Source organism: Nesoenas mayeri (genome assembly GCF_963082525.1).
Source record: "Nesoenas mayeri genome assembly, chromosome: Z".
Taxonomy (NCBI): domain Eukaryota; kingdom Metazoa; phylum Chordata; class Aves; order Columbiformes; family Columbidae; genus Nesoenas; species Nesoenas mayeri.
Window position 1 is genome coordinate 77,533,605 of NC_137542.1, and position 12,008 is coordinate 77,545,612.

At 49.3% G+C, this 12,008-nt stretch overlaps 1 protein-coding gene across 4 annotated transcripts in view; it reads left to right on the top strand.

Annotated features, from left to right (window-relative positions):
- Nucleotides 1-10,482, top strand: part of WDR7 (WD repeat domain 7) — a 60,391-nt gene extending 49,909 nt beyond the window's left edge. For 3 of the 4 annotated variants that reach the window (XM_080363148.1, XM_080363149.1, XM_080363151.1), the window contains 2 exons: nucleotides 1,723-1,822; nucleotides 6,858-8,685. In XM_080363148.1, coding sequence (XP_080219274.1) covers nucleotides 1,723-1,822; nucleotides 6,858-7,190 — 433 coding nt within the window. In that variant the 3' untranslated portion in view covers nucleotides 7,191-8,685. Of the gene's footprint in view, nucleotides 1-1,722; nucleotides 1,823-6,857 lie in introns of all 4 variants that reach the window. The other variant, XM_080363150.1, reaches the window with a different exon arrangement.
- Nucleotides 10,483-12,008: the final 1,526 nt, after the last annotated feature.

Genomic DNA, 12,008 nt, shown 5'->3' on the forward strand with positions numbered 1-12,008 from the left:
CTTGCTGACCCGCAGGGGGATTTCAGCATCAGCCCTTGTCTTTGTCTTGGGCTCGTTCTGCCACCCTCTGAAAATGGGACTTCAAGTAGTAAAGTGTGATTTATAAAATGGGAACACTTACAGTATCTTTAGACCATGATAAATATCCCAGTTATACTATTAAAGTTGTACAACCAATAAATTACAATAATCATCTGTCGACCATTACCTTTTAATTTAATAAGCTATTAAAATATTTAATAGTTTTAAAAAAAGAAGAATGATCTTGTTGACAGGTAGTCCACTGATAGAGGTAATCTTCCTTCTTCCCGGTACTTTAAAAGGCTTACCTTAAAAGAGAAATGCAAGGCTAAGTGGGAATTAATGCAAAAATCTCCTTATTCCTGTTGTATTTTTATAGTGAAACCTTCTCTTAAAATTTTGTTAGATTACTAGTAATATTTCCTATTCTACATAGTTATAGCCATTGTAAAAATGATACAGCACCCCTCAATGTGCTCCTTCAGCCCAATGGAAATTGTCATTGGATTTCAGCAAACGGTCGCGTCTCTGGAGAGATTCCAAGGGGAAGCACTTTGCCATAATGCCGATGGTAGTTCTTTGAATACCCCAGCGCGCTCTGCCGGGCTGAGGGTGGCTGTTCCCAGGGTTTTGGAGGGTGAAGCTGGAGGGATCAGGGTCCGCCAGCTCTTGTGGTGACGCCTCACTGTGTGGAAAGGCAAAATAATGAGATGTGAAGTAATCCTGAAGCGTGTCAAAGTGTGATCCAGAACCCCTCTGGCTATTGCAAGATACTGAAATTTGAAATTAAGATTTAATTAAGCCACGATGTTAATCAACAGGCTCTTTGTAATGAACGTTTAACATAAAGAATGAGGCTAAAGAGCTGACAACTGGATGTCAGTTTAAGGAGTAATTAATTTTTTTAGGAAATGGAACCCAAAACCAGCTGTTTCCTTTAAGCTTTTTTCCCCGAGCCCTCTGTTGTTGTGTGGTCTGGTGGATCCTTCTTTCCAAGGGCGATCCGGAGCCAGCGCCGTGTCCAAACGCGTTTGGAGGCAGTGAGGAGTGAGGGGTGCTGTTTGCTGCCCTGCTGCAGGACCTGCTGCTCTCCTTTACTTGGACTCTCCTGTGTTCCAAGGTGTAGAAATCCCTTGGATTTTGCTATTGGAGTTCAAACTGGTGCCTGAATGTTAAGGGCTATCACACATTTCCTGGTTCCTTTTCACCTGCAGGATGTTATTAGATAAGGGAGTGCTGGGTAAATTTCATTTTACGCCCCCCCCCCATGCCAAACAAGCATGTATGAGGTTGCATATTTTTCCCTATGCTTTCTCTCTTTCTTTCTCATTTGATTTTCAAGGAAAAGTGCTTTGCAGTCATTCAGGGTGTCAGGATTGCCTGGTTTAACATTTGCCGTCCAGCACTGTTGTGTTCCCCGCACACAGGACAGGCACGGGGACATGTGGGGACCTGGCGGTCATTGCGTCATTCCCAGACTCATCGGAAGAGTTCAGCACTGTCTAATAGAAATAAATACATGTGATGTGATTCTGCAGAATGTATCAAACATCCATTGGCTTTGCTGGATGCCGTGTAGGGAAACTGGCAGCGGATGGATTTTTCAATCAAACTCCGTTCCAGCACTAATTACGCGATGGCGTTGCAGATGGATGTGAACACCCAGGTCTCACCTGTCACTCGCTCTCCTGTCCCACGCAGGTTCTACATGGTGAGCTACTACGAGCGCAGCCACCGGATCGCGGTGGGAGCGCGGCACGGCTCCGTGGCGCTCTACGACATCCGCACCGGCAAGTGCCAGGTAAGGCAGCCGGGGCGCCAGGGCAGCACCGCGGGGATCTGCGGTTCGGTACAGAGCCCTCCTGTCCTCGTTCCCAGGGTGCGCTGGTGACCAACACCTGCAGTTGGGTGAACCCCTGCTCTGAAACACACGACTTGTAGAAGTTAGTGGTTGTAGCAGTGCGCTTACCTAACAGAAAATCCACAGACGGTTCGGGCTTTTTCCTAAAACTCCTCCCTACAAGATGCCACGATGCTTATGTTTGAGGTACTTACTCTTTTGAAATAAGATACAAGTTTTCTTACGGGTCACCAGTGCCCTAGGAGAACATATACTTACAGGTAATGTTGAAACGAGCACCTGGAGTTAAAAACGTTTACACGACAAAGTATTTGCCTTATCTCTTCAGAAAAGTTCTCTGCTGACATTCTTTACTCCTTGTACTACATGATCAGCTCCGTGAATTTCAATGGTCTTTATGTGAAGCTTGGATACAATATCTGTGTTTTGGATCTGCCTTATTGTTTTGTGAGCACAGCTGTACGTTTTTGTTGTGTCTAAAAGACGCTACCGTTAGCCCTCAACAGATCTGTGCCTTGTAGAGCAGGTGGCGTTTCGTGCTGCGCATCCGCAGAACCACCCGCTGGGGTGAGCACGGCTGTGCCCAAATTCTGGGCTTTCCTTCCCTAATCTGGTACCTGACCCCATTGAATGGTATGTTCTGGGGGATTTTGCTTAGACAGATGTCCTCTGGAAGCTAAAATGGCCAGATTTCTTTTATAAATAACTATATAATGCAGGCAAGTAGGAAGTATGGGCTGCTCTGTCTTGTTTGAGCTTTAGTCACTTGGATCATGATTTGTTAATGAACTATAAAAACTGCTGAATATGGATATACACTCTGGGGCTCCTGCAATAATTAGGGCAGGCTCCTTTGCATGTCTTATTATTCATAAGATCTAAAAATTAGGAGCGTGCTGGGTACACGACTATTAGGGGGCAACGCCATCTATTGGATACAGGTTTCGTGTTCCAAATCTGATCTTGTAAGTTCTATTTCTCACAGCGGCAGATTTCAGGCTGCTCAGAAGATGTGAAATAACTCAGGATTGTGTAGAACGAAGTTTTGAAATGGGGAGAAAGCTGACCATTTTTAATGTGCTTTTGTTCAGAAGTTAAGGCCTTTCACAATGGTTATCAAAGTACGTGAGTTGCCCTGGTACGTTTGGATCAAGCGTGAGTTGGGACACGGATCTGCCCCCACACCACTATAGTTCTGGCTGTTGGAGTCTCACCGTGCTGGAGGTGGCTGAGGAAAGCAGCAGAAATGCTGAAGGAAGAGGTTGCTTTTGTTTGGGGATGGTGGTGTTGAATAATTCATGACAGTCCAACGTGGGACCTTACCCTGGTGCGTTCCAGCGTCGCTACGCTGCTGCGCTGAGGCTCAAATGTTGGGTTTTGGTCTCTCAGCCATGCTCTGAGCGTGGTTACTTGGTTTTCACACTGCAGGTGACACAGGGTGCTAGTGATCCGCTTGAACAAAAAACGGGGAGGCGTTTGAACTGCATTGGTAAGGAACCAAACCATTTTCTGTGTGGGGTTTTTTCCTTCCGGCACATTTCTGTTTTGCTTTCAAGAAAGGTGGTTGTATGTACGGACTGGAAAATGACACCGAATGATTAATAGAATGATGGATGCCAAGGATCACCTTTCTTAACAAACCATAAATCAACATTTACAAATGACAGGCTTTTTCCAGTAAAATTTACAGTATTAGTGTCACTTATTTAACAAGATGTCAGTTATTAATACAGCCGGTAAGATGGTACCTGAGCGCCAAAGTTACCTGCGTTTGTGTCGTGCTGTTGGCTGGCGTTGTCGCTTGGTACGGATGTGCCTGTGAACATGCGCTTCTTCCTCATGGTTTTAAAACAGAGGTCATTAACTGCTATATGAATATTTACAATTGCTAGACCGTTCTACATTAAGTCTCACTTTCAAGGAAATATCTTATGTCAGGGCTTTGGGATTTTAGTTAATTGTTAAAACTTTAAATCTGACTTAAAATTACAGCCTTTTTTTATTGTATTTTGAGAATTCAAAATACATTGTGGGGTTTTTTTAACCTCATTTTTAGGGAGAGGTTAGGTGTTCTCTCTTTTTCCCTTTTCTGTCAAATCATGTATTCAATATTTTCTGGGCTGCTTTGTTTTTGGCTAATAGGTTACCAGGTGGTTTCAAATTCTTCACGTTATAGTTTCCTATTAATTATCCATGTGTTGGAGGAGATTGTGGGGAGGAATGCTCCGGAGCAGTTTGGGTTTGCACTGACAGTGTTCATATTATATTTATGTAAACATTTCACTAGCATCAATTTCATATGAAATGTACCTTTCTTTGTGGAGGAATTTTTGGTTTGGAAAAGCAAATGGTTTCATTGCAATTTATTCTTTTGTCTGAAGAGGAAACGCAGCAGTTTTAAGCCGGATTCTGAAAATAGCTGGTAGTCGGTAGAAATCAGTCTTTAATCTTGCACATCGGTTCTAGTTTTGCCAGGAAATAGACACGAATTATCATTTTAATCCTCCAGTGTCTCCGTGTGCATCTCCGAGGTCGAGACTGAGACCTCGACATGGGCAACACGACATAACAGAATTTGGTGCAGGAAAGGGGTATGTGCGGCGGCCGGAGCGCCGTCCTCCCCGGTGCCGCGGAGGGCGAGCTCTGTCACCGCGCACAAAGGGGGAGGTTGCATCAAAAACTTCCATCCTCGCAACCTGTCGACCACAATTTGATGATGATTATTGATTATTTCACAGCCTTTCACTCACTCTGGCACTGCGGCCAGCCTTGATATACAGATAGGGCTGCAGTCCAGCTAAAATAAGACTCCATCTTGATAATGGACTGAGATGAGATACTGTTATTTGATAAAGATAATTGATGTTTCGCGGTGAATTGGAAAGCAGTTGTGCGTGCGGCGGAGCTGTGGCCGCTCCATCTGCAAATGTGGCCTTGGTTGACAAAACCCCGCAGAAGCCGTGCGCTGTCTGAGCCAGAAATAACGCACCCGCGCCCAGAAGCACCGCTGGTAATTCTGCAGCCACGGGGAAGTTTCTGGAACAGGTGCGTAGCTCAGTGTGCTGGTGCACCCCGGACACCTCATGTCTTCTGCTTGGGATGCTCTTGGTCATTTATTTCAGGTGAGCTGGCATCCTAAAATCCTTCTCTCTTTTGAAATGTATGCATGGCATTTGAATTAGGCCAAACGCTGCTTGAAAAAGTTGAAACTTGTCAAGGGGAAATAAGGCATAGTGTGGCTGTAGATGTTCTTCCTTGTCCTGAGGTTTTAGCTCGTTAATTTGCAGCAGGCTGTGTGCTGGTAGTGTGGCCCTGCGTTGGGATTGACTCAGGTGTCTCTCACTCATTGCAAGTTCTCTTTGCCCACGTTCTTGTAGTCTTGTTCTAACCTTTGTAACCTGTAGTGAAGCCCTAAGCAGTGGCGGCGAGCGGGGTTATCGGGGAGATAAACATCAAATAATGAAGTCAGTAAAGCATTAGTATGTCTCGATAGGAGTGCACAGGTTATTTATCATTTTAAAGTATGCGTTTCAGTATGTTTCTGACAATGGACTTGCCGCAGTGATGCAGCGTTTATTTCTTGGGTCACCTTTAACAGTTGGGTGTGGAGTTCAGGGAGCGCCGGGCTCAGGACGCGGCTGTCGCGGGCCGGCCTGCCCTGCGTGGGGACGGCGCGGTGGCGGCGCGGGCTGCGCCGGAGCGTCCCCCCGGGAGAGCGCGGGGGCTGCGCCGGCGCGTCCCCCCAGGAGAACAGAACGCGGGGGCTGTGCTGGCGCTGCCGCAGCTGCGGCCGCTCCCGCGCTCCGCCCCGACACTGAGATCGGTGCGTCCTTCCCGTCGCGTGCTCATGGAGCCGCTTCGCAGCAGGAGAACTGGGGGCAGCAAGTCGCACGCCATCCTACATACAAGAAAGCACATTTTGCCGCGTGTTCTCTGCCGGCTCGTTAGTGCTGTGGTTCGTTAACGCAGCGTCCAGGAGTCCCAGCACCAAACGTCTGGGTGCAAGCGGAGGATTTGGAATGAGCAGCAATAATTTGGTTTTGTTAGGCTTACCCGCTGGCCTTGGAAGCAGGAGACGAGCGTTGTGAAGCGCCTGTTTACATAGTGCACTGAAAAATAAATCTTGGCTTGAAAGGATTAGCATCAATTAGAGAAGCACTTCCTTTAAATAACAAAGCAGATTAATTCCCTTAAGGATTGTACTTATTAGAACACATTTTCAGTAGTAAAAAGAGCAACAAGTGTGCTAGTACTATTGATTTTTCTACCTTTGTATTACCAAAACATATTTTATTGACAAGTATTACTTACTTGTTAAGTGCTAAAGAGTTTGATGGGTCCAAGCATGGGATCACCTAATTAATTGCCTTTTCAAACTTTCTTCCCATGTTGTGGTGATTACATTACGGGGGCAGGTTGGAGCTCACATGCCTTTTACATGATAAAGAAGAAATGAGTATATTAAGGGGTTCCGAGTGGGTCTCCATGTTTGGGCATGCCGGTGGTGGGTGCAGCGGGGCTGCTCCTGCTGCCACAGCCGGGTGTTGCTGAGAGTATGAGCATGTACCTGACAATCTGCTTTGGTGTAAAAGCTGAGTTTGGCAGGGATTGTGTTCCTGTGACAATTTAGTTCCGTTTTATTGACTAAGCAGCTACTAGAACTCTTAGGCTGAATTGTCACGGCATTGAGCAGCACGTGCCTCAGCCCCGCCTGACCCCACGTTCCCACGGTGCTCTCCCGTTTGGGGTGTCAGGAGGAGGGCTGTTTGTGCTGGGCGCGAGTCCCGTGTGTGACAGGGCCGCAGACACAGCTTGTGAGGCATCTCCACGTAGGGTTGAATTCTTCCTGATGACGCTGCTCTCCCTCAGCCTTCCGCAGAGGGTTTCTAGAAGTCCCCACGCTCGTGTGTTTGTGGTTTCCGTGCTGGGCACCGTGGCGGGGCCGCGTGGTGACCGCTCTCTGTTCCCTCCCCAGACCATCCACGGGCACAAGGGCCCCATCACGGCCGTGGCGTTCGCCCCCGACGGCCGCTACCTCGCCACCTACTCCAACTCCGACAGCCACCTCTGCTTCTGGCAGGTAAGGCCGCGGCCCTGGCCAGCCCCGCTAACCGCGGGGCACCGGCTGGGCGCGGAAACGCCGACAGCAGGGAACCCGGGTGCAGGCGTTGAGTCTGAGCCAGTCAGGCCACCATTTTGTAAGGTATCTAGTGGCTTGTTTTCTTTAAAACGTGAGCGATCTTCTTCTTGGCAACCTCACATCGGTACAAATGCTTTTTGTCAGCTGTGGGCTGCTGTCTGTATCTAAGCAGGATTTTTTTCTTCCTTCAAATGGCTTTAGACTTAATTTGTTATTTGGAAGCAACCGATGTGATCAAGCAATGTGCGCTATCAAAATCTTTGAGTCTTACAGTAATCAGACTATAGAACACAGCTCAGTTGTACCCATAGGTACCAGATACGCTCTTTAACATGCTTCCCCAGTTTCTGTGTCATTCAGTAATTCTACAGGTGCCATAAAAAATTAGTAAATGATTACCCATCAGTGTACTGTGCGCTTTCTGAGACGGTGAATGAGAACAGCAGGAATCTTCATCCATCAGCTGTGTTTGTTCCATTTAAGTGCTCAGGGAGAATCTGGGAAGCAGTCAGGCCAGATCTTTCGGAATTGGCAGGAAAAAAGTCGGGCGTGACTTGTAAATCGTGATGTGCCGCGCTCCTCCAGGTGTGTAAATGTGCACGCTAAAGCGGCTTTTACATAGAGAGTTAAATATTCTTACACATTTAGCTTTAAAATGTGACCTCGTGCACTAGTGATTTTTCCCTTCTGTGTTCTATTTGGCACTATTATTAATGCAGGAAAATCAGTAGCATTAGTCATCTTAAAAGGGTTATTACTCAAGATGATTTAAATTGTGAAAATGTCAGTGGTGCTCGCATGCTCCCTGCTAGAGATGCCGTGATTTACACCCTCTGACAGCGCTGCTGCCGAGAAGAGCCGCGAAAAAGTAATGGCTTGTACTTTGTCCTGATGAGAATTCAGGCCGTGGCAGCGGCCGCGCCGGGAGCGTCCCCGCGCCGCCGAGGCTCCCGGGGCGCCTGGGGCTGCGGGAGCGCTGCGGGAAGGGCAGGGTTTGTGTCCCCTGCTGGGTCACATCAGAGGATCGCGTGTGTTGAATCGCGGAGCTGCGCGGGTGCAGCAGTGGTGCCTGGGCTGCTTCACAACGAAGATCCTTCTCATCGGCCCTTCAGCCACCGGCCAAGGAAAAGCTCCCGCTGTTGGGCTTTCCTGTTCGTACCCACCACGACTGCTCTTTGTTCTGCGCATCTAGTGTTTTTGTGATTCTGATAAATGTCAGTCTAGCGTAAATACAACCTCATTAATATTTCACAGTTTTTCCTGGAATTCTGAACGCATACGCTTATGCTCAGCATGCCTTTAAAAACTCCCCCAAGCAGCGCAGTAAGGTGAGCGCACGGAGTTGGTCATGGCTTCCCGTGTGCCCGGTTGTGCACCGTGGCCGTTACCCACCAACAGGGCATTAAACAGCACGGCTGGCCCAGCTCGAGCAAACATTGATGGTCGCGGTTTGGGGTGGCGAGGGGACGCTGGGGTCCGGGAGGGCTCTGGGCCGGGGCTGACGGTGCTGTCCCTGCAGATGAACACGTCTCTCCTGGGTAGTATCGGCATGCTCAACTCCGCGCCCCAGCTCCGCTGCATCAAGACCTACCAGGTGCCACCGGTGCAGCCGGCCTCGCCGGGCTCCCACAACGCGCTGCGCCTGGCGCGCCTCATCTGGACCTCCAACCGCAACGTCATCCTCATGGCGCACGACGGCAAGGAGCACCGCTTCATGGTCTAGGGGAACCCCTCATCATCCTCATGGCGCGTGACAGCAAGGAGCACCACTTCATGGTCTAGGGGAACCCCTCATCATCCTCATGGCGCACGACGGCAAGGAGCACCGTTTCATAGTCTAGGGGAACCCTTGCTGCCGCGGCGCTCCTTGCCATGCCCGCGCTGACACTGGCGGTTCCCTTGCAGCGGGAGGATGGGGATGGCACTGGGACGGCTGCTGCGCGGCACGGAGCAGCGGGACCGGTGTCACCGTGGCGGCATCCTCAGGATCACCCTGGCTGCGCCAGTGGCTGAACCCAGCCCCTCGCTGGCTGCGGGTTCCGCCGCTGCCCTCCTAACCACACGTTTCCCTGGACACTCGCAGAATCTCAGTGTTTACCAAAAAGCTGGTGTTTACATGTACTGTCTGCAGTGAGCGCTGAAGAGGTGGGGCCGCGGAGCCCGGGGATGCGCGGGGGCTCCGTGCGGGGGGTTCACCCCCAAAGCCTCCGTTTCCGAGGGCGGGAAGCGCTGCTGTGCCCGGTCACTGTTTGCTGTCGTCTGCAAGAAACAGTCTGCGTGTACATAACAAAAAATCTCTTTAAGGTGGAATAGCAAACTTGAAAAAAGGAGTATTTATATATAAGGGTGTTTTTCTTTACAATGCAGGTATTTATTTAAAAAAAGAAAAAAAAGATAAAAAGCGTTTTCTTCCTAAAGCCGCCGCTGTTTGTGCCGGGGCGTGCGGGGCAGCGAGACCCGCAGCCCCGGTGGCAGCGCCGCGCTGGCCTCGCGGGGCCCGGGCAGGCGGCACAAACGGCATCGGTGGGAGCCGTTCTGGCTGGAAAAACGGCCAGAGGTGAGTTATTGGAGTGGATGTGTTGGTACATGTTCTTCCTGTGCAACGGTAGCTGTGACTGTGGTTCCCTATTCTTACATATCTAGTTCTGTGAAATATTTAATAGTGTGCAAGTGTGCTGCTTTATGCTCACAGGAAAGAAAAAAAATCTATAAAATACTATTTTATTTAAACATATTGATGTATATGTTTGTATAGCTTTTTCTTTGCTGTTTGTGTCTGAAAAGCTCACTGAGGGCGGCTGTCTTTACATAATAGAGTGAAAATGGTACTTGTAGAATCCTCCCTTCCCCAAAAAGGAATAAATGAATTTTAAAAATGACTTCTAAATATACAAAACATGGATTTTTTTAGGTGTCTGTGTAGTACACTGTACATGAAGGTGAGATTGACAGTCCGGAAGATACATATCTGCTTGCTGTTTAAAAATAATAAATCTATCTATATAAAAAGCAAGAAATTAAGACCGTTAGGAATGTTGAACACCAACTGCCATCAAGTTTAATCTCTTCTCCGGCGGGAATGTAGCGTCTGGTGGGAACTCTGTAGTAGAGTATCAGGGTCGTTTCTAAGTGAACTAACGCAACGTGCATGTCCATTGTGTTTATACAGATGTATATGTAACCCTGCAGATTAAAAACAAATTAAAAAGAAGGTTAAGAGAGACCTTTAATCCGCGGACCGAGACGCTGTGGGGGTCAGTGCGGGGCTGGAGCAGTGCTGAGGTACCTGTACCGCGGCTGCCGTGGCCCGGCATCCTCCCGCCAGCTCACGGTACATCTTATATGTGTATGGTACATCTTATATGTGTGTGTGTTTGTTTTCCAAATGAAATGCAGCCGGGATCTCACATGTGCTGCTTGGGGCGCGGAGTGGAACCAGGTCCGTTCCCTGCAGTCCTGGTGGGGGACGCTGGTGTCCCTGTCCCACCGTGTCCCTGTCCCGCCACACTGCTCGCACCCGGTTGAGCCCAGCCCAGCCGGGCTGGCTCTGCTGAGCCCGGCCCAGCACAGTGTTGTCACCCAGTGTCATCTTTAGCATTTTATCGATCCGCTGGTGCTGCGTTTGGGCTTGTCCTTGTAGACGTGGAGACGTATGTGGCTTCATTGGCAGTTTACAAGCAAAAGGTGACATGATGAGGCACCCATGCGACAGCGTTGTGATGACTGAAGTCCCCACATACGTGAATGGTTCGTGTGTCGGCCTCTCCAGCAGCTTCTTGACAAATCCGCTCCCCATCCTCTCTGTGAATTAAACCTCCCGGTGTAAATATGCTCGTGCAATAAAACGGAGCGTGTTGAAGAGCGTTGGTGCAGTGGCCTCAGCCCGACAGCACGTCGCTGATTTCCCGCTGCTGATTTACTGGCCCACGAGCTGAACTGTTTCCACCATTTAAGAAGCTTCTTCCTTTCCCTTTGGCAACGGGTGTGAGTGAGAGCAGGAGGAGCCCGCTGGAGCAGGTTGGTGTCCTGGGGGCGCGGGGCGGGCAGGGCGCGGGGTGGGCAGGGCGGGTAGGGTGCTGGGCGGGCAGGGCGCTGGGCGGGTAGGGTGCTGGGCGGGCAGGGCGCGGCGGCAGCGCCGGCACCGTCCTCCCCTCCCTCCGGCAGCGCAGCCCAGCCCGTGCGATCAATACCGGGGAGCCAGCAGGGAAATATTTCCAACCTCTAACTAGAGAATGTATTTTGACAAGGCCGAGATAATCCAGGCTGCACGGGAGAAAGAGGAAAGAAGACTCATTTTTAAAGCTTGACACTTCAAGGTGTTTTTGTGCAATGGCTCAGCGAGAGCATCGATACGGACAAATACCAAAGGTCAGAAAGAAAAGCCAGAAGAATTTCAAAAATTAGATGTGCTGGTTTGGTGTTTACTTCGCAAAATATAAACTGCTTTGATTTGTGCAGAGAGATGGTGAAATGCAGCGAGCTCGGTGTTCACCACCGGCTCTTCATTTAATAGAAATGAAAATATACTAAAGCCTGGATTATATGTTAAGCAATTTACCTATAAAAAGTATGTTCCTATTTCCTGCCATGTATCTGCATTCAAGGACATTAATTGTTTTTGATTTGGCATGATTACATTTTGATGCAAAAAGATCAATATTTTTTTCATTTCTGCAGCATCATTTTTTGGTAATTGAATCTCTGGCTGTGCACTCGAGTTCTGCGTGGAACGGCCAGCGCTGCGGCCCCAGCGCACACCTGCGCCTTGCCACTTAGGGCAATGGGGCGAGGGGGGAGCGAGGGCTGCGATGGAGAAGTTTGGGGTGCAGTGGGGGTGCTTGGGGTGCAATGGAGCTTGGGTGTGATGGAGAAGTTCGGAGTGCAGTGGGGGAGTTTAGGATGCAGTGGAGCTCGGGGTGCAATGAGGGAGCTCAGGGTGTGATGGAGAAGCTCGGAGTGCAATTGGGGAGCTCGGGGTGCAGTGGG